We start from the raw sequence: 23,030 nt of genomic DNA on the forward strand, positions 1-23,030 counted from the left end.
GCTCCCAAGGTATCCAGTATTATTCCTTTTAATGTCCATACATCAAATTTTCTCTTTCTTCTCCAAACTCTTCTGTACTCACTGCCAAAGTAGAAATGTGGGGCATTTGAGATGTTATTGCTAAATTTCAATTGCCTTCTATTCCTTCACCTTATAACTAATGTATCTCCAGCACAACAGCAGATGTTCTTTTAAAAGAAGCTCCACAGAAATGCCTGGGTGCTGTTGCCATATTTGTGGTTGTTGAGAGGGAGAGCGAGAGAGAGCCAAGAACAAAAAATAACCTGCCTCAGGGCATTTCTGACAGCTTCCCTTTGTGTTTTAGCATTACAGGAAATATTTGGTCTAACCCTTACTTTATTGTGACATGTGGCACCTCACCAGCATTGCTATGTGTGTACTCGCTTTACAAGCCAGGAGGTCAGAGCCTGGGTGAATGGTTTACACAAGACATCTTACAGAAAAAGACTGAATCTCAGTAAAGATGCTGAAGAACACAGAGGACTCCCTCCTCATTCAATGGGAAGATATTGCTCCACAACAAAGCGCCATTGCCTCAGTTCTTTCTTGGATAGTCAGGAAAGATTGCAAGAAATGGATGTCACTGCTCCCTTGACGATGAATGCCAAACGCACACCATGTGAGGTTAACTACAGGAATGCATTCAAAAGAAGCACATTTGGAAATAATTTGCAATTGTGTCCTGCAGTTACAAAACTCTTGAAAGACAACACTTTGTTGCATCTTCCTCTTGTAGCTTGAAGCAGAAGAATATGCAAACCACATGGTGCTGTCTATCTGTTACACCTTCTGCTGGCAATTTAGGCCTTTTTACCTGCTGAAACCTTGGAGCTTTGTGTCTTTTATAGTCTGTGGTTAATTGGCAAGCCTGTCTTCTCTCTTCCAGTGCAGACAGCTGTCTACAGGGAGGAAGGCAACCAACGCTTCTTATCTCATCTCTCCACCGATTTCTTCATGTCTTGTAATTAACAGCATCTTTAAAAGAACAAAATCTAAATACGGCATTGACACACTGCCAATTAATTTTCAGTCGCCGTCTTCCTGACACTTTCTGCTCAACCGAGGGGGAAATCAAAAGTTTTAGATGGTGTTACGAACGCTTTAATAGTCTCCCTTTGTTCCTGGCAACACACAGTGAAAAATACATTCAGGCCTGACAAAGTGCTCCTGCTCCGTGTAATCAATTCCCTCAGCTTCGAGCAGGCAGAGAAAACAGGGTGGGGGAGAAATCAGCATATCGCTTGTCTCTCCTTGTCCTTTGATCAGGCAAAACAAGCTGACAACACGAAAACCACTTTAACAGTGCAGTCAAATATTCATTCACTCGGTGATGTACGTGGTAATTAAGCGATCAGTAATCACTGACATCCAGTCAATGGTCGCTGTATGGTCGGTCAACATTCCAGCTAAATCAATAACCATATGCTAATGTTGTTTATCCTCTAAAGCAGCAGCGATACCTAATGATATGGTAGATTAAATTTGTCCATGTCGGTGTCTATTGTGCAACTTCACACAGACACATTGTTTGCTGCAGCAGTATCACAAAGCTCATCTACCTACCTCATGACTTTTGAACCCCACTGGATGAACTATAAACACTATTAAATTAACTACATATAGGTGCAAACCGATGATATGAAAAGTCAAAACACTCAAAGAGCAGAAGAGGAGCTCGAGGACAGCTCAGCAGCAGTCAGAGCAGCGTGTGGGTGTTTTACTGCATTATACCTGAAGTGCCTCTCTCTCTCAATAGAGCCACCAAGGCCAACAGGGAAAAAAATGCTGTGTTAACCTAAATGACTCTTGTTACAAGCTAAAGTGTGATTCTACCACTGCTGCCTCTTAAGGGCTCACTTTTTATTACTCACAAGTAAATGCAAGTAAATTGAACTGTGATGTGAATTCAAGAAGCTGCAGATAAGGTATAGTGTAGGCAAAGTGCATTTACTCATGTGTTTAGTCATTAGTTTGTGATCAGAAACACCAAAGACCTCTGTTAAAGCCAGGTATGAAGTGGGCCTACTGGGACGACATGGAAATTTCTTAAAAAGAGGTCAACATGAAAGGATGGGGGGGGGGGGTGCATCAAACTTGCAGAATTCTCAGATCCACCCAATCCTAAAATACACTCAGTTGGCACCTCATTAATTAGATGCAGCTATAACTAATGCCATCTAGTACGGCATTAGATCCTTCCTCACAATGTTCACATTATGTTGAAGCTGTTTTAGGGAGGTGTTGCTGCTTTGTTTAAAAAAATAAAATCACTTATATTACTGAGTGCAGGTAAAACAAAACACATGCCCAATTTTAATCAAACAAAGATTCTACACGTCTTTAAACCAGTGTAGCAAATTATTGTCATAGTCATCACGTGCCAAGACCAACATATTTGTCTGTTTTCCTGGATAAAAAAAAAAGAAGCAAGAAATCTTGAGTGAGTTTTCAGTCTTGACAGAAAGTAAAAACATCTCTCAATGTTCCCCCTCTGGCTCCTCCTCAGTACACCTTTTTCGCGCAGTTTGTAGCAGTATTTTCAGGTGCTTGGTGTTAAAGCACAATGGCAATGCTACTGAAAAACACAACCGCTCTGTGATTTTTACCCTCACTTGCTTCAGGCATCTCGCACTGCACTGAAGAAACAGCAGCACAACAACAAACTGCTGCAGTCTTCCATAAATGCTTCAACAACACAGATATGTTTTTTTTTTCCTGTATAGAGAATTGCAAAGCAGCTGCTTCTGTCAAATTCTTTCACGCCTCCAGCTCAACGAAATTCAAGTTACATTTTCACGTATTTCTATGCAAATGTTTCCCAGATGTGGTTTGCAAATTTGTTAAAATCGGTCTTATGGAGCACTACACCTTTGTTACACTACAATAAACCATCCACCTGGCAGGTGAGACATATCAAGATGCTAGTTAAAGAACATGATAATTGCTCACAATAAAAAGCCACTTAAAAACCTAGATAAACAATTTAATTTCTAATGAAATATTTGCTATGATGCTGATGCATACATAGCAACATAAAGCCATAGAAACACACACAGCTTGATTACCATAACCACTATTATTTCAACACAATGTGTGCAAACCTTGAAAAGTTGCACCTTGGTTATTCTATGCTGACTCTTTCCTCTGAAATTTTGCCTGACAGGTTGGATGTGCTGTTCTTTTTAGTGTGGCAAGACTGCCCTCTGGTGGACGACCAGGATATGTCTATTAGGATACAATTGCACAGCTGCCATATTATGATTTATGTGCAATAGGTCAATTTCAGTAATAGCAGTGCTCTGTATTGACAGTGGGGTTCTAAGCGATTAACTCAAAAATGACAGTGGTAATGAAAATGATTCAGGAATCAACTGTGGTTTATGTTATTAACAAACCAATATTGGCGTCCACAGCAATTTGCAAAATGTCCTTAGCAATGCCATAATCATGACTTATAGTCACAAGTAACATGAGAATATATCATGTGCGACATGTTTTCCAGACATGTAAGAGACAGAAGGAGAGGTCACAGCTCTGTATTTCAAGATGTTCACCACAGTTCGGTCAGCTCTTAATGGTATGTGGTGACGATAACATTTTGTCCAAAAAAGAGCGCGAAGACTATACTAAGACCTCTTTTTTTACGACTAAAATATATTCGAAGTACAAAATGCAAATGCCTCTTAGCAGCAGCCATTGCTGTGACATATTAATAGCACGTGAAGAAAGGTAAACACAGGTGTTACTAATTACACTAATTAACATGGTAATACTAACACTACGGACGTAATGTTGACGTCTGTTGTTGTACAATGTCGTCTCAAAATGATGTTTTGTTGACATTCAGTTGATAACGTTTGTTTATGCATCAGTTTGTCATGCGCAGGTCTTCATGTCCTCACCTGCACTTTCTCCATCTCTCCATCGTGACAGGAAGCAGGAAGTAATAACAGCCGGCGTTGGCCTCGCCGAGTCTCGTGCTTTTCCAGGGGCACGTACCTTAATTTAAAGAAAATACTGTCACATGAAGGCCACAGTGTTCGATAGCCGGGTTGCCACATTAATAATACTCGTTTGAATCATGCCATAATGCAAACGCGCTGTTTTCAGCGATGTTCTGTAACTTTTCAAGTATCGCGAGAAGTGGGGATGAGAGTTCGTCTGCAGTAAGATAGCTCTTGCTCCTCCGAGGTTGTTTTTGTCCGAGATCAACATTTAGACAAATAAATGAACTTTAATTAAAATGTCTGGCCTTTACTCAAAATAGTATTAGATGTTTGCAGTTATGCAAATATGTATTCAGGATTTGATTTTATTCGATTTAAAAACATTAAAAAAAATAAAAAAAAGTTTTAACCCCACAGGGAAGCCCATGACCACAACTCCTGCTTCAAATACATCCATCAATTCTCTATCGCTTTATCCTCCACATGAGGGTCACTGGGGGTGATGTGCCAATCTCAGCTGATAGGGCGATCGGTTGGGTACACCCTGGACAGATGGCCAGTCCATTCTCCAAAGACATCTTCAATTAAATAATTTTCTTTGTTTTATTACAAACAAATAAAAGTACAAAAGCTATTCACATTTCAAGGCAACAATTACTTGTTTTCAGTTTCTAAGAAAAAGGTCATAACACTTATTAGAAAAATAGTCCTTAAGAGGCTGAGAAAATGGACCCAATTAAGTTTTTCAGTACACATAAACACACGAAATAAAAGTAGGACAATGGAATCAAGAGGGACCCTGATGGTAAAGAATGTATTTTCCATGACTTAAATGACCAAACAGTAAAGCGGATATTCAGTTGAATTCAAGTGCACTGAATCAAAATAACAATATAACATGATCTGAAAGGCCTTGACGAAAGCATCAGTCCGAGAGCACTGGTGGAAGATGAATAGAGATGTCCTTCCCATCACTCTAGATAGAATATGTGTGTGCATGGCTTATAGTCTGTGAAGGGTGGAGCTAATGATGTCCATGAACGTGGCTTCCACACAGTAGCAGAGTTGAACATCAGTGTCTGCTCCACCCAGTTCCTCTGCTGTCCTTTGTGGTAGAGTCAGCTTTGATGAAACTCCTCCCTGATTGAGAGATTCCTGAGGCTTCTCCTTTAGATACTGCAGACCTAAGGCAGAAAAAAAAAAGTTTCTTATACGTTTTGAACACAGCCTGATCTCTTTATTACATGACTCATTTACTCACATTGTTGTACGTAAATAACTAACACTAAAGTGTCTGATACAGATAAAGGAATACAATACTTACGTGCGATAAGAGGGTCAATATCCCTGGCTTTGGTGGCTGCATCAGAGGCACAAACCTGGCCCACTTGTACCATCAGAGCTGCCACTTCATCGTAGAGTGGAGGGAAAGCCTGGCAGAAGGCTACCAGACACGGCAGGGTGGGCATGAAGAAGGAGAAACGCTTTGCATGTGTCAGCACTAAACAGAAAAAAAAACACACATGCAGTTCAATTCAGTGACATGAATTGAAAATCATTATAAACCATTATTAGATGGGTATTTCATGGGTTGGCAATATATTATTTGCTCTCGGAGCACTTTGTAATTCACTTCTTGGATTCAAGAGAGGGTGCTGCACTAACAGCCAATGACCAGATGGTGGCAGCCAAATATCGAGACAAAAATATTAAGCCCACCTCTGTGACAGCAGCGGATTTATACAGGACACACTATAATGTACTGAGCAGTGAGTCTTTTATGAGTAAACACAACGATGGAGAGGAAGATTTTTTTTAAAGCTGGTTGAGTAAACAAGGCTACAACCAAACGCCTAAAAGCATGAGACGAGACAACAAACGCTGTATACTGACCTGTAAGGAGGGTGCCCATGACACTGATGGTCAACCTGGCCACACTGAGCGATTTAGGGAGTGCGTACTGGGTACACAGGTACGACAGCAATTGGATGGCAAAGATCTGTGAGGAGACACTTTAATAGTTAATATCTGGTAATCCTTTTTTCTATCACTTCATCTTGCACACGAGGGTGGAGCCAATACCAGCTCACTTAGAAAGGCAGAGTACACACTGGACAGGTCACAAGGCCATTGCAATGTTTGATTATGATAATAATCAATGACAATGACAATGACAATAATCCCACATAACACCAAGCAGACGTACCCAATAAAGTACAAATACACACACACAATTGTGTAAAAGAGGCTCTGGCACAAGGCCAGGGTAACTCCAGAATTTAATGCCAAGAAAAGGAGAGGAGACAGAGGGAGAGTTTGAGAGGTCTCACCTGCTTTTCCAGCTGGGGCTGGGCCAGCAGCTCTGGGATGAAGTCCAAACAGATATGGATGGAGGGGATGCCTGCCACAGTTAAAGGCAACAGAGCTTGAGGGTAACCCTGACAGGAAGACAGCCACAGAGGGAGAGCACAGGAATTTTATTACTTGTCATAAAGAGAGGAATCAGAACTACACATTCAATTTAACAAGCAGTCATTTCAGCACACAAACATGTGCATTCTAATGCACACAGCATCAATTGGCAGTGACTACAAAGGAATGGATGGGCATGAATGAGGAAAGAGTGATTTGGTGAAGTCCACCATATGCTCATCTACATTGTTTAAATTAATTAAATATAATTTAAGAGGTTTGCAAGGTAACTAAGGCAGCTCTGTCCTGCTCTGCCTGAAAATCATTTTCTCCAGATGTAAAAGAATATGCCAGCAGCAAAAATCCCATTACCACAACTTTAGTGTGTAATTTTGTACTTAATTTTCACAAAAAAAAATATTTTTAAATTAAATAATCAAAATGCATCAAAAGGCAATCTCATCCTAATGTGTTACCTGAAAGTGAACCAGCTTGGCAATGTTGGGGTCAGCGATGAACATCTGATGTAGCAGGCAACAGATGAGGCACTGCACCTCCCTCAAATCACTGAGCAGGCCTCCCTCTGGCTCAGAGTCCCCCACAACCCTGCTGGCCCTAGGCCCCAGGCTTTCCTGTTTCAATTTCCCTGGCACGGGGCCTCTAATGCTCTTCAGCAGGCTCTCCGTGTCAGCCCCCATCTGCTGCTCTTCCGAAGTTGGCAAACACACCTCAAGGAGAATCTGGACTGCTGCACTGTCCTGGAGTTTAACAGAAACAGGTGGTTACTACGGCAGGGTTTGAAAGGTCAACTCTTACACATATTGTTCTGTAACTGAATGTCATATCAGAATCTGATTTTTGGCTATGAGTAACTATGAGTGCACATACATGGAAACTGACTGAGTTTTTTCTATTTCTCTGTGTACTCTCTGTAACTTCTTATTACTTCAACAATATCCTATGTCATGACAAAAATCAAAAAGTAAGGTCTCTTTTTGAACATGTTTGTTTGGAGTTAAAATACCTGTGCCGCTAGAAGTGCATTCTTCAGTTCCTCCCTGGTGACCTCAGGTGTGTCTGGCTGTCCTGGCACTCCCAGGCTGGAGACCGTTTGGCTCTGCCGTTCAAAGTCACCTGTCTCCTTCAGGTGACAGTGCAGGTAGGCTTTTGAGGCTAGCAAGTAGCCATTCAGCATGTGAAGGACGATGTCCATCAAAGGAGGACACCTGAGACAAAAAAAGATTAAGTAAAAACAAGCTTAAATTGTTTACTTGGGTAGGACTCAATGTTGTTAAGCTGGTGGCATTTCGAAAAATAGCCACATCTAAAAAAAACAACCACCAGGAATAAACGTGGAGGAATCATAGACCCCTTAAGCTTATTTGATAAGACAGGCTTTAGTTACCTGTACACTCTCTGATCACAGCGCAGCACAATGAGAGGATCAACCATCAGGTCATTCTGAGTGTATCTCTGCTGCCTGAGCAGCTTCGCTGAGGGTTGGAGGGCATTTACTGTCATCACCCACAACCTGCAAAAACAAAATACATTGACACAGTTCAAATATCAATTCATACTGCAAAGTACAGTCAAATAATAGCGTAAAGTCAAGTCTTGGGTCCATTAAGACTTAAACTTTGGGTAGATTTCTTTGGTATTTGCATTATAGACTTAAAAATAAACTAAAAATACATGTAACAGGTGACAATGTGTGTGTATGGTCACCTAATTTGTGTTTTCAGGTGTGCCAGTATTATGGAGATTATGTCTGATTAAGAGCTGACAAGCTTGGATGAAGATCAAAGTGCTGTTTTAAATATATAGCATGTTAGTGTGGATGAAGCGTCAGCCTCTCTTATTTGTCCAATGTAATAAACCATAAACCGCAAGGTTTTCTTGGAGCCTCAAGCTTCCCTGCAGTGTGCACACATACATCAATCAGTTGAACTGTGTGAAATCTGACACCGCTGCCCTCCTTCTAGATCCACCAAAGCCTCTGATTTAGCCCGCTGCAACATTCAATACTAAAGCAGGGCATGAGGAAGAAACAAGAGAGGGGGGTAGAAATCCCCAACATCCCTCGTGGAGTCTCTCTCTCTCTCTCTCTCTCTCTCTCTCTCTCTCTCTCTCTCTCAGTTTTCCTGCCCTGAGCTCCTCTTGTTAGAGACCCCTTTTGGATCAATAGGATGTCTGTCCTGAGCTGTGGTAACTGTGCTCCTGTGGGTCCAGGGCAGAGTGAGGGTCACCCTCCTCTGTCCAGATCGTTCTCACCAGCTGACAGAGTTGCCTCGTTCAATACCTCTGATCTATTCTCACAGTAATCACTGAACAAGTAGCCTGAAGTCAAGGGTCACAACTCCTGTTCCACATGTCCTCCTATAATCCATTTACAGAGTCTCAAGGCAACTTCACAGAGCCAAAGGGGAATATCACATATTAGTACTTTTCTTTATCTTAAGTGATACAATTCTATGTAGTAAGGTATTTGTTTATAATCTCCCCAGTACTCAAGTGATGCCTTTCCATATATCCAAGAATATCAATCATCTTATAGAAAATCAGAAACCATTATGTATTATTCACTAGTAATATTCAGTGAGGCTGCCACAGTATAATTTCTCATCTTTGCTGTATAATTGGGTCCCAGGTGTTTACCTGCGAGGCATCACAGTGTTGAGGCACATCCAGAGCTTGTTGAGGGTCTGCGATATGCGACGAGGTACAGCGGGCTCCAGCAGCAGAGCCATGCTGGCTGTGAGCGCTTCTGCATAAGGAATAAGGTCTCCAGGTGAAAGCAGCGTGAGATGTTCCAGGATCCGCATCAACCGGGGGCTGCTGGATGGCAACTTCTGAAAGGCTGTTAATGGAAGACTGTTGAATTAGCGCTGTGGAGCCAAGTTCGAATCTGCAGTTCAAGATCTGACAAACGTGTTTAAATTAAGCAGGGAGGAACTTTCCAGTTTTTGTCACTTTCTCAAATGAGTCATTTCGGCCTGTGGGATCACAACCAAGTTTGAAATATTAGAGGAATTAGTGTTGTTTGCTCATCATTTATGGTCCCACCAAAAGCAAGAATTTGATTGCTTTGGGTAAAACCAGCTGTGAGTAGCAGCAGCAGCATCATCGTAACTACCATCTCTCATCAGACACCTCACCAAAGACAAACAATTCCAGCTGTCACATAAAGAGCTCAGGGTGATATACGTGTTCAATCATTCTGTATGAAACCTGAAATGGCCCATGGTGAGAAAATGATTCCCCAGCACCGTTTTAGACTAAATGTTGTTGAGAACGACAGAGGGGTTTTTGTTTAAGGTTATTACTTTTCCCATTATCCCACAACATGATAAATTGTATTTTGTATAGTGTCAATATCTCCAGCCAGATCACTGATGCCCTGCCTACTTCTGTATGCTTACATTATTGTTGTAATTTTGTATTTCTGTGTCTTGTTCTCTCTGCTGTTCAAATGACTGATTCTGGAGGTTTTGCACAGGAATTCCTATGTGCCTGGACTGTCTGCTCATGCACAAATAGCGAATAAACATCTTGAATCATCCAATGAGGCTTTTTGTGGTGAAACCCAGTTAATTTAAGAGCAAGGTTGCTCTTAAAAAGCCTCAGAAGAAGAAGCCTCAGGGATGAGAGGTCTAACATCAAATCCAGTTGTTACCCACTCAATGTGTTATGGACACAGACAACCTGGATGAATGAGAATTTGTATAGAGATGCAGAACAGATACAAATTGGATAAAGGCTGTTATCTCTCCATGTTAGGATCACTTCTACTTTTCACCCGAGAGTGATACCGTGTCATATTTCTACACAGGACAAAATATTTGTCTTTAACTATTCAGAATTAATCATTTCATTTCATCGTTTCTTGAAAACAGGACTCATTTTACACCCTAATCTCATATCTTTCATCCATCACTGCAGCTCTGCTTACCCTGGTGGAGCTGGCTCTGAGTGTATCTGCAGGTGTTGGTGGGGAGCATCATTCTTCGCAGCAGGGGCAGGGTTCCAGTCACCTCCTCATCACACACCCAGTCCTCCACTAGACACAGGTGGGGGTAGTTGGTGGCCAACAGCCTCAGCAGGGCAGAGTGCAGGCCTGGGAACAGGAAAAAGATAAATCAAGGCTGTCTGCACATCTCACAAGTAACTTTAAACAATATGTTGCTACATTTTAGGGATGCAACTAAGCTTTCATAATGATTAAACTGTCAATTATTTTCCAGAATAAGTTGTTTGGTCCATAAAATGTCAAAAACATTTAGAAAAATGTTGATCAGTGTTTCCCAAATGTCAAATGTCTTGTTTTGTAAACAAACCAATATCATTCAATTTTAATGATTTCTGTGTCATACGGAGAAAATAAATCATAAAATATCCACATTTAAGCACCTGAATTATCAAAATTGGGTGATTCATTTATTAATCGATCAATAATTAATTATTTGTTGCAGTCGTAGTACATTTAATGTAAAAAATCTTTAGTCACATCACCAACCATTTGAGAATGTCGAAATGAAAATACTGAAATGTATCAGAAGTAATTTTACTTCTCCCCAGTCTTAAAAAATAACAGTACATTGACAAGTTGCAGGTACTCTGTGCACTCTTGTACACATGTAACCAAACATGAGGATCATGTCTTACCTCCGAGCTCCTGCTGCAGTCCCTGGGCCTGTGTAACCAAGTACTTAATGGGGATTTGGTCCATCAAGGCTGCTGAGTAAGACTTTGGCTTCCTCTGCATTAGGGCTTTGAAAGAAGAAAAAGGATGAGTGATGCAAAAACACAAACCAAGAAAAAAAAACCTACAGGACAGTCTCGTATAAGAATATAAAGCAAGAAAAGGACAAGGAAAAAGCATATAAGTGTTCTATTTGGCTGTGTAAGGACACCAGAGCCGCTGCGCTGATGTGTTACAGGAGCGGAGGTGATTTTTCATTGACGTGGGTTCATTACCACTGCTGAAAGGCATCATTACTCCTTCTTCGAAAGCTGCGGGAGCACTTGGGTAAACACAGCAATTAAAGAGATGGGCATAAACTCTCACATAAATCTGGACTAATGAAGGGCAAGAGGAGAGCTTGTCCTGGGAGAGAATAAACACTGACTAGGCTAACTGCTAATGCTCAATCTAACCTACAGCTGTCCTACTTAGCTTAGCTCACGCAGCCATTGTACTTGGCTCTATTTCATCCCTCCATTTATTCTGTATGAAGAGGCCAATAGTCAGTTCAAGTGTGTGTGTGTGTGTGTGTGTGTGTGTGTGTGTGTGTGTGTGTGTGTGTGTGTGTGTGTGTGTGTGAGTGTGTGAGAGAGAGAGAGAAGGATGAATGACTAGACCAGAGAGATCCAGAGTGAATGTCTCCAACAACTTTACAGAGATAAAGGCTGCTTTTCTTCTCTCACTGCCTGACAAATTCCCCCCCATCTCAAATACAATGCCCTCCTCTGTTGAGGAGATGACAATTGGCACACTTTACAGATGCAATAAAAGAAGAAAAGAAATAGAAAGAAACTGAGCCAACAGTTCAGTGCCAAGCCAGGAACACTCCAGTGCCAAATGAGATGCATTCAGTGTTATACAAACCTAGTTGTTTGGTGCTGGCCAACAGGTTCTCCTCATATGACAAGATGTAGTAAAGGATAAGAAGCTGGGTGGTGATGGAGTAGCGCTGTCGTCCCCCTCGACCACCCTCCACTTGCTATCCAACACAGATGGGAAACAAAAATTAACCTCTACAGGCTCATTGAAATACAGCTGTTGCTTTTACAAATTCAAACATTCACATTTGCATTTTAACATCACAGCCCAATGAGACAGGCAGCACATTAACTTGCTGCATTATCGGTTGTATGTAATTGGACTTTGGCATCACAGAAAGGGTTGTTTTTTCTGCAATCACAGAAAGATATAATTATCAATCCATCCAGCCCTTACACTGGAAACATGTAACAAAATTGAGGTAGGCACTATAAGCATAATTTCATTTCATTGATCGACTCTGATTTGACTGAGTTTGGCAAACACTCAGTGGTTCAACTTCAACAAAATTATTTAAAAGAATCATTGCAGCAGAGCATTCATAACACGCTGAAATGCTGCGACTAAAACAAACTCACCAAGAACAGACACAATTTCCCCATCAGACATGTTAAAATGATGCATTTTAAGAATGCGTCTGCTTGCTCTAATAACATGTAATGTTCATAAATTACCAACATATTACTAAACAAGAAGTAGACTGAGCATTGGAAAAAAACAACTCTCTTTTGATTAAACATTATCTCTAAAGAGGAAACCATAGCATTTAAAATACTCAAACTTGATGAATAATACTAAAATATGGAATGGAAAAGCTTAAATCACCACAGGTTAACTCACCCCAGCAGCACTCTGGAAGACAGTGAGGATCTCCTGCTCTGTGATAGGCTGATTGGTGGCCTCTGGGTTGGCTTTGGATGCTGGAGTGAGGATGGAGTTGACATAGGCATCAATCAAAGGAATCAGCTGGGTGTGGATGGGGGTGGTTGTCTCACAGAGCTGGCGATAGATCCAATCCTGGAGGAAGTGTACAATTAGTAGCAAGTTATTTTGCATCTGGCGTAAAAATCAGAGCCAAATAAAATATGCTGATTATCCTCCCAAGAGAGGGAGAAAGTGGAAAAAACCAGTGGCAAGTGATTCTCATCGTATCATACCTTGATGGACACTTTGTGCTTGGTGAAGGCTCTGCTCCGAAGCAGCTGGTAGATACAGTGAATTGGGAGGAATCCTGTGATGTTGGCACTTAAGTTATTGGTCACTGCGACTCGAACTGCATGAGCTGTAACCACCTACACACCAGAAATATTAACAAGTCATCAGGACAGCAACGTTGGAATAGAAAACCTTCAGATTTTGCATAGATTTAGATCACTGTGTAAGGATAATTAAAATTATAATACCTTTATAACAATAATCTTTTTAAAATCACATTATTAAAATGAGCAAGTGTGACAGCAGCTATTATGTACCATATAGGATAACAAGAGCTGTGTTTCCATCGAGTGGAACAGTTCGGTTTGGAACAATACAGTATACAGGTATTTTTTTTGCATTTCCATTAGGAATAGCACTCAAATAGAAGCTGGATGTCCTCCATTGTTGTCTATTGTGTCACTTCAATGTCATCATTCCTCGTCAGACCAGTACAACTTTATGCTACACAATCATCGGGCACAGCCAGCACCCCACCTACCAAGTAAAAGTACTATTCTCAGTCAAAAAGCGAGCATGAGCCAGGGCTTTACCATTCCAACCTATACCATACCAAGATGGAAACACAGCAAAGGGCATCACTACATGAAGAAAATCTATCAGATGAGAGACCAACCTGTTCTGTGAAGATTTCTTGTGTGAAGATGGTCTTCATTTTACTTAGAGAGCTCGGCTTGATGGCAATCTGTGAAAAGTTGAACATCAATGCAAAAACAGTAGAAGGAAAAAAAAAACGTTAACTGTGAGTGAAAACAACCTGCAGGCAACTATGCTAGTATTCTGTAATTTGCTCTTTTCATATTTCATAAGAAAAATTCTACATGGCAGGCACAACATCACAACACTGAATAGAGATGATTGCCCCGAGGGTGGAAACAAACAGGCTCTAAATCCAATTACATTTCACATCTTAGTGGAAAATACACTGAGACGGGAAAACTACTTAGCACACAGGCAGGAAACAATTGTGCACTTAGTGAGTAATAAAACAGAAAATTGGCCACAGGGTATAAAGAGTCTTGGTAGATATATGTATGCTGCAAGTGTTAGATAGTGATATAGCCTTCATATGCATTGCTGCAGTAGAGGAGTGGGGCCAGCAGCTGGTCAGTCAGACTGCTGTATTGATCATTGCTTTCCTAACACCTACCACCTTACCTTCATCCCCAAAGTGGAGCACACCAACTCAATAATGGAGCACAGCTGGTTGCTATGGAAATACATGGCAACCAGTAATAGCATCTCTCCAAAAGAAGCAGATACGCCTGCAGCACTGTAAGGAGGAACACACACACACAAGCGAGCTTAGTGAGAAAAGACAGACTTGTCATTAATCCTGCAACTTACAGGACAGAATTTCAATCAACCGATTATGCAAGTTGCATCAACCCACACACAAGCACTGACCACACCTACAACGACCAGCTTCTGTGTTCAGTTTCCTCTAAAGTCTCTAAACAGTAATGCTCGTGCCATGAACACACAGACAAGTGTGTTGCTGCAGTAATCACTGTTGTTTACCATGCATGCCTCCACAGAGTGGACAGAAACACAGCCAAGACACAGTTTGTTTTTGTTTGCGAGTACAAATACCAATACTGCCATGTTTAACTTGTTACTTCAATATCCATACCACTGACTGCAGAAAAAAAAACAATCAAAGGCATCCCAGTTTTGCAACATAGTTAATGAATCTCACATTAATCTTTACCATTTCTGCCCATTGTCCTACAATGCTATAAAGTTTCAACATTAGCTATATTTGCATGGAGACAAGTAACCACAATTAAAGCCTGATCAAAATAAAAATTATTAAATATAAACATGCCAATCCGAAAATCTGATCATGACTGTGTGGTTTGTTGCTATCATGTAACTAATCCATGTAAATGTAGTTTACAGGAAAGAAAAGAGGACCACGAGACAGATGGTGGACAGTGAGAGGACAAGCAGACATGTGCAGCGTTTGTTTACTTTGGTAGTGGAAGTGAAGCTTCTTTTTCTACTTTTACTTCCGAATTAAGAATTAAACAATACTGTGCATGTCAAAATAGTCTATTCCGACTGATCGCTTGATACATGTGAACGCACACCACAACTGGATCACTTAATTTTGTGTCCACGTAAATTGTAGACTTTTTTTTTTGACAGGTTACAGTGGGATAAGCACAGGTGTTAATTATCAAATGAATGATGGCTGGGTTCCATTTCGTCTCCTCAATTCCAGGGTCAAGTTTTCAATCAATCAATCAATCAATCAATCAATCTTTATTTGTAATGCCCACGGTTTAAAAAAACATAGTTTGTCTCACAGGACTTCACAGGGTTGGTAACATCCTCTGACTTAGACCTTCGTCCTAAGTTTTCTTACCTTTCAAAGTATTCCTCTTCTTTGATCATCCAGCTAAGCCACATGACCATCAGCTGCTCCTGCTCTGGAGTGCTGCATACAAAATGAACAAATGTCCAAATTCCATATCACATTTAATTTCATGATTTTCATAATTTACTGTGACAGCCCTAATAGAGACAAGCCTTTTGGCAGAGTCTGTGATCTCAGAAAGTGGAGAAAAAAAAAAAAACAATATTCCTCTGGTAGACATCAATAAAACTAGATGTTTACCTGACTAGAGTAGGGAAGGCGAGCAGCTTGCAGAAGGACAGAGAGACAAAGCGAACACCAGCAGGAGTAGCTGGAGGCCTGCTGGTCATCAGCTGTAACAGCTGTTCTGCCTCTTCATCTGTTGGTCTAGAGAAGGGTAAGACATGAGCTTTCAGAACTAACAATACTCCAAACAATACAACTGACTGTACAATATTTTAGTTCAATAATTACTGAGTAATGAAAGAACAGTTAAAACAAACAAAGAAATCATGATTAAACACGTATCAAATGTCAAGGGGAACACTGCAGGCTCTTCAGTTACCTGAGGCCTGCGATGCCCATGAGGGCACAGTACAGTCGGAGCAGAGCACTGGCCTTCACCACATGCTCCTCTCTGAGGCCAGAGTAGCCTGAGCTGCCCTCCCCCTCCATGTCAACATTACTGGGCATGTGGGTGCTGCGTGAGCGCGGCAAGATGGCCACCAGCTCCAACAGCAGCTGCCTGCGCATCTGCCACAGCACGGAGCTGCCTTCTCTCTTTCGCTGGGAGACGACAGAGAAAGAGAGGAAATTACATTTTGAACAAGTCAATGAATTGAACAATCTGTTAATTAAAAAAAAAGTTAAGATGAGTCATTTTCTCTGCATCAATGGACTTACTGATCATTACAGAACCAGCTCAGATGCAAGTTATTATGCAAATAGAAAGTATAATTTAGGATTAAACATTTCCCTGATTCTACAGAGAAGCTTTTCACTCAGCTAAAATAGGGCTTTAGTGACTAATAAATAATTTTATTTCAGGAAAACATAAGTGACATTTTCAGTGACTCTATTTATTTTTTTAATTTTGGACAAAGCAATAATAACAGGAAAGAATTGAGGTGACACAAAAACAACTAGCAGAATTACGTGAACTGATTAAACATAACTCTTTCTATCATTTGTTTTAACATGATGACACACTGATTATATGCCATTTGGTTGCACTTCAACACCTGCAGTGTCACCTCACATCTGTCCTCTGCTCAACATGATGCCTATATCTGTTCATGCCCGAGCCCCTCACCTGTTGTCCGTTACGAATGAACAAGCTGAACCATGTGCGGACTTTGCTGTTGGTACCCAGCAGTAGGCCGCTCACATAAGAGACCAGAGGACTGACCGCTTCATCGGCTGTATCTGGTTTATAGTCCAGAGTCAGAGCCACACCAAGGCCTGGCAGGTGGCACTCCTCCACCTGTGGAGGCAGAGATACACAGTACAATGTATTAACAAGGGCCTTTCTGCATGGAGTTTGCATGTTGTCTCCGTGTGTGTGCGCGTGTGTTTTCTCCAGGTATTCCGTGTAAATGACGCCAACATTTCCCTCTCATCTTGTGATAATAGTAGTAGTGTAACTGACCACCATAGCTCTGATGTTGAGGGCCTGTGAGGGGTTCATGTGACAAAGCTGCCTTAAGGCTTCAGTTCTGCGTCGACCACCGAGACTCTCCTCATCCTGACGTTCTCCATTCTTGATCAAACCTCTGCAAACTGTAAAGACAGACATGCACATTTAAGAAAAGCAGCAGGGTAGAACATGTACACTTGTGGGCACTAGTTTCTTTTTTCTCTTCATTTGGTTGTGGAAAATTTTAATTTGGCAATTTGATCACACAGACTCATCATCAACTATAGCAACTATTAACCTGAGCCTACAATCACACAGTCAAACAGAGAGAAGAGGAGAGGAGAGAAACCCTGCCCTATCTTCAACTACCGTTAAGCTTTCGACACAAAGCTAAAATTAAATTAAATGAGTGCACATAAATTAGATAACAAAAAAAAACTGCTTGTTTTATTTTTTCATGGTAAGAAAAGCACTGAATTTCCTCGAACACATTGAGGTTTTCAATATATCACTGACTCACAGTAACAGTGTATAATTTTCTCAAATGTCATGGCCAACTCATGTTTCTCCATGAACACAAACACAGAGTCATCATTAATTTATTTGTCTGTAAATAAAATGGAACGACCATCACAGGACATCATTTCATACGGCTTTATCCCATTCTCCCACTGACAGCAGACAGCTTAAAAGGCCAAATATTGTCGATTAGCTGACACTGTGACTCGCACTGAAATTATATGCTCGATAATCTTATCCGTCATAAAAGAGCCAGTTGAATTAGCGCCGACTATCAATTTGTGTTACATGTGACAGACGCTTGTAGAAAAAGCCATTTCCCTCACGTCAACTCACTTAGATCAAATAATTTCACATTCAACTCAACTGAACAAGATCTTTTCCACTAACTGAAAAAAAGATTCTTCAACATAAATGGCCATGTAGCATACTTGAATAAACCATTGACTTAGCTTTGACCCTTTGCATAACAAGCACACACTGCACTCTCTATGAACCAGAGCAGGACAATAAGGTTTATCATCTATCAAAGACAAATACACACCTACTCAAACCTGTGGCAAGGCTAGAATTATGAGGGGAAGGTGAAAACATGTGAACAATCAGCCTATAATTCCAATGAAACTTTCACAGAAGACTTTTTAAGTATTTTGTTGAATAAAGGTCTATTTCAGCCACAGCAGGCACACTCTCTCACCATACAAAGCTAGCACGAGCAATTAAGCAGCTACTCTATCACACATTATTAGCTAATATTACATGCAGTGTTGTGACATGGGTGATTTACCTTCACTGAAGCTGTCGGGGACATTGGCGACAAGTAGACACAGAAACCAATCACCATTACGTACATGAAGAAGAGCTTCAGCCACATCCACAATGGGAAGCAGGGAGGGCAACTCTAAGAAACAGACAAAAGATTGCACAATTTATAAGCATGTCATAAATTAGGTGTTTGTTTCCTCATATAACACTATATTTACTTGCATATTTTTACCTCACTATCAGCAAAATATGATATACATTCTCAGACTGCTTTATTATTTCTGCTTTTTGTCACAATTGCACAAATCTTTCTTCTTATCTTTATCTAAAAATATTATCTTTCAAAAAAAAAAAAAATCACATGGCATGTATTTATTAATTTGTCAGATGCAATTAGGCAGTGAATCAGTCAAATTAAATGTAATTACCATGGCCTTAAGAGCCAAATTTGAACACAAGTTCTTAAATAAGCATTCTTAAAAACCATATTGCTGTTTGATGATGTCAATTTTCTGAGACGTAAAACCATACATATCTACAAACATGTGAGGTACATATAATAGCCTTCAGATTAATTCAGCATCTTGATTTTCCAATCCCATTTCTCCAACACAATCCCACTTGCAAAGCACCTATTACTAAGATTGTTTAAAATCAAAGGGCTCAGATACCTGCTTGTAAAATGCAGAGGACATCTGCAACCTCATCCAAGTAAACGGGGCTTTCAAAGAGTTCAGAGGACTTCAAGAAAAACTCTCCATTTGAGTCTGTCACCTGAGAAATGACACAGGGAAAAGAAACTGTCAAGCAGTGTGGTTTAATAAGCCAAGTCATCATATTCAGTGAAGTTAGAAGTACTGAAAAAATATCCAATACAGAGAAACATTAAATTGGTCAATGTGAGAGTACCTGCCATAAATGTGAATTGTTACCGCTAAGCTTGGCTCAACAAGTAAGGAAAGCTTTTTTTCGTTTATGTGAGAGCAATTTCAATAAATAAAATACTGTTGATTATTCAGCACTGCACCATTAATGCTTAATTATATGTATATGATCAGTGAATGTGAATATTACAGTATATATTAAGACAACTCTCTATATTTAAGCATCAATATCTCTTTTCTCCAGCTGCTACAGTCACTAACACATAAATGAAAGTTACGTAGCAACTTAGTCAGTACTATCTTTATGAATTTTTAATAAGTGCATGTTCTTCTCATAGTATTTTGTTTGGTCATGTATTTCTAAACTTGACGCTAAGTATTACAAACTTCCTATGATTTCTTCAATCACGTCTGACTGTACCTTATTCATGATAGCCAACAGTTCACTGAGAGTCAGGCGAAGTCTCCTGAGCGGATCACTGTGTTCAAACTCCAGGGTCAGTCCATGCTGTAGCTGTGACACAAGGATGCTTTCTCCATTAGAGCCACCAGCTTTGTGTCTGGCAGAAGGAGCACAAAGCATGGCTAAAATTAATTCCAAATATCCCACCCCAGACTGTGGAATTAGTAAGGTGTGAGATGTGTGAGACTTGAGCTATACCTGAGCTGCTGCTCCTTCCGTGCGTCCTGCTCCAAGGCATGAAAATCAACAGACAGAAGAGCTACAATGGAGTTTACAGCTTCGACTCCAGAGAGCAGGCGAAGGATGAGCTTCTTGTCCTGTGCCCAGGACTGGCTCTGATCAGCTGGAGCACATAAAGCCATCCTCACTAGACAGGGAAGCAGCAGTCTCAGCTCCGGGTCACTTAAGGCAGCCAGACGTACCACATCCACCTTCTGCATGGCTTCAAAAGCATAGGCGCTGACAAACTGCAGTCCTGCGTTGTATGCCATCTCTCTGCACCTGTACCGTCTGAGCACAGACAAATCAGACAGTTTAAAAAAAGGTAGCATGAGCAAATGTGCTTAACTACTGGTTCAGGAAAGACCAGATAAACTCCACAATACCTGGAACAGTTAATAAAAAAAGCAGCATGATATAACCATAGTCACAAATTAGTTAAATCTCAAGGTTTTTTGCATCCATATTGCTCTATCCTTTGTGTCCTTTTCTGTTACATCAACTGTCCTGGTGTCCTCCTTCACAACAAGCAAGATCCTTCATTGTGGTCTCCTCTTTTCCTCCTGGCAGACAGCTGCATCTTAAACATCTTATGTCCAATACATTTACTATCCCTCCTCTGCACACGACCAACAATCTCAACCGTGCCTCTCTTAGATTATATCCAAACATTCAGCCTGAGCTGTCCCTGGAAGATGCTCAATGCTCGTCCTGTCCATCCTGGCCGCTCCCAATGAAAATCTCAGCATCTTCATCTCTGCCGTCTCCCGTCTTTAAGACAGTGCCACTCTCTGTACACCACCCACCATGGTCTCAACCCCTGACACTCGTCTCCATGCATGCCTCCACCTCTCCAGACGGTCTTCTTCTGGTCTTCTACTCTCACTATAGATATCTGCAAACAACATTGCCCGCTCAAAGCTGATCCCTGATGTAATCCCAGCTACACTTTCAGCCTCATACTAGCATCCTGTAGATCCAAAAAGACACAGTATCCTCTCATGTGTACACATTTGTATACAGTGCTTGAAGTGGGGAGGTACTGTCCAGGATGCAGTACCGGCACTTTAACTATTGGAGCACTTTTATTCCAGTACGAGCACTTCTTACAAGAAGCCGGTACTCTGTTTACATCATCTGTGCAAAAACCTTTCACAAATGTTTTGTTATATTCACGGACGTCTTGCCATATTTGTGTCCCGGAGAATAGCATAATAACAGGACACCAAATAAAATAAACTGGGCGCTTGAAGTTTAAATATTTTTTGAAAAGATTCAGGCTAATGTAAATATACCCATTAGCTCAATGTGTAACAAGTCCAATTCGTATTTATTCTAATACGGACACAACATTTAGTTAACTAACATATTGTAGCATTTATTTGCTGAACAACTACATAATTTAGTGTTTAAAGATATGTAATAGACATAACACGCCTCGTATGCATAAAGGGGTATTAAGAGTATTGGGACTTCTTATTTCCCACTTTACAGTCTGTATACGTGTGTATATTTTACAACACAAGCGTATTCTCGCAAAAACAGGTTAATTCAAACTACAAGCCAACTCGCTCAAAAATGCTCACAATTCCGACTGCTTTTAAAGCGACACTTTGCCCACTGTTAACCGCTGATGCTAGACTAGGCTAGGCTAGGCTAGGCTAAGCTAGGCTAGGCTCGGCTAACAATCAGACCGATACCACTGGAATATGATGTCCGGTCCGTCTCATTCGTAAAGCACCTGGCAGTAAATGTGCACAAATAAATCCAACAACAATATTCTTACCTCACGAACTAGGACAATGTCTTTACAAAACAAAATCACCATTGAGGCCTTGAGACCTCGGACTCGGGTGTGTAGCACCGGGCTCTACAGAAGGAGTCCTACGCCGAAGAGAGAGGGGGTAAAAGGCAGTCCTGACATTTGCCTTTAAGTTTATAGAAGCATTTCTCAGCTTAAATATGCGTAATATCCTGTATATTATAGTTTCCGCATGTCCGCTGAGGTTTATCTAGACTTTATCCGACTTATACACTGGGACAACTGGTCCAGTAGGTAGCATGTAGCAGCAGCAGCAGCAGCAAGCAGCGCTGACAGCACTGACACTACAAAGCTCCAGTCCTGCCCCCAAGACTATACCGCAGCTACAGCTGCAGCACTCTGCTCACAAACCACATGGACTCAGCTCATACTGACCTATCATACACAGCCTGCTCTAAAGGTATTAATGCTGTGAAATCATTTAAACGGTAATTATGCGTCTGCACATATGAAAAGAAGCCAACTGTATGTTTTGATTATAAATCATTTGTGAAAGATATGAAGTCCTCGTTGCAGGTGGTCAAAGTGAAGAAAGTTAACCAATAACAAAATGTAAACAATAGAACAGGTCAAAATAATATATCTATATTTAAGTTGTCAAGGCAAACAATGTGTTTGTTGATTGTCTCTGTTTAGATCTCATATAGTTGTATACAAACCCAATCATCAACACATTTTAACAGTAAATTCCACTACATTTCCAAGGTTACACTGACCGTTGTTAAGGAAGGAGAACAGAGCAGGACCTCTGTGTATTCAAAGGCTGCTGACAGATGAAAGCAGAGAATCCTCAAATGAATGAATCGCCAGCTGCTGCTACAACATGACTCCAGGGCAATTTTGGGAGGTTATTTCAATGCCTTTCTCACCGAGTGTGGCAACAAGCATGCAAACTTACTGTACACTAGAACCAGATGATTACTGCAAACAACCATGGTTTCCCCAAAAAGAAAACATGGCACTGGACTGAAATATATTTTCAGGACTTTATTTAATAGTGTATGTATTTATCTAAACCCATACATTTTCCAAGCCAACATTTTTATGGCAAATAGGCAATAGCAAATTTCAATAGTCAAAAGTACAGTTTTCCTCTGAACCCAGACTGTACACGGACACTACATATCCACTGAGAAACGATCTATATTTGGGTTTAGCTTCATTTACACCACATATTTACTTTCAAATAAGTAAAAGGGGATTGG

At 40.7% G+C, this 23,030-nt stretch overlaps 1 protein-coding gene across 2 annotated transcripts; it reads right to left on the reverse strand.

Moving 5' to 3' along the window:
* Window positions 1-4,750: 4,750 nt before the first annotated feature.
* ints2 (integrator complex subunit 2) lies at window positions 4,751-22,578 on the reverse strand. 2 transcript variants are annotated; one of them, XM_083904107.1, is made up of 25 exons: window positions 22,542-22,578; window positions 19,983-20,294; window positions 19,743-19,881; window positions 19,109-19,211; window positions 18,460-18,573; window positions 17,166-17,296; window positions 16,830-17,000; window positions 16,083-16,303; window positions 15,779-15,904; window positions 15,527-15,598; window positions 14,314-14,428; window positions 13,772-13,840; window positions 13,098-13,232; window positions 12,781-12,957; window positions 11,986-12,100; window positions 11,043-11,147; window positions 10,330-10,494; window positions 9,036-9,237; window positions 7,786-7,911; window positions 7,405-7,606; window positions 6,857-7,138; window positions 6,299-6,406; window positions 5,862-5,967; window positions 5,293-5,469; window positions 4,751-5,152 (listed from the first exon to the last, which is right to left on the reverse strand). In XM_083904107.1, the coding sequence occupies exons 2-25, from the start codon at window positions 20,273-20,275 to the stop codon at window positions 4,971-4,973; spliced, it is 3,636 nt and encodes a 1,211-aa protein (XP_083760233.1). In that variant the 5' UTR covers window positions 20,276-20,294; window positions 22,542-22,578; the 3' UTR covers window positions 4,751-4,970. The 2 variants fall into 2 exon arrangements, with proteins under 2 accessions (XP_083760233.1, XP_083760232.1); XM_083904106.1 differs by lacking the exon at window positions 22,542-22,578 and adding an exon at window positions 21,790-21,927.
* Between the last annotated feature and the right edge of the window lie 452 nt (window positions 22,579-23,030).

The sequence above is a fragment of the Microchirus variegatus genome (assembly GCF_963457635.1).
Source record: "Microchirus variegatus genome assembly, chromosome: 2".
Classification (NCBI taxonomy): domain Eukaryota; kingdom Metazoa; phylum Chordata; class Actinopteri; order Pleuronectiformes; family Soleidae; genus Microchirus; species Microchirus variegatus.

What these genes read in the sequence shown, in the direction of transcription:
- ints2 (XM_083904107.1), bottom strand. Translation starts at nt 20,275, where the DNA reads ATGGCATACAACGCAGGACTGCAGTTTGTCAGCGCCTATGCTTTTGAA. An exon ending in TCAACATCAGAGCTATGGTG is followed by an intron (nt 17,001 to 17,165) that starts GTCAGTTACACT and finishes CTGCCTCCACAG; the next exon opens with GTGGAGGAGTGCCACCTGCC. An exon ending in TCTTCCAGAGTGCTGCTGGG is followed by an intron (nt 12,101 to 12,780) that starts GTGAGTTAACCT and finishes TGTGTTGGATAG; the next exon opens with CAAGTGGAGGGTGGTCGAGG.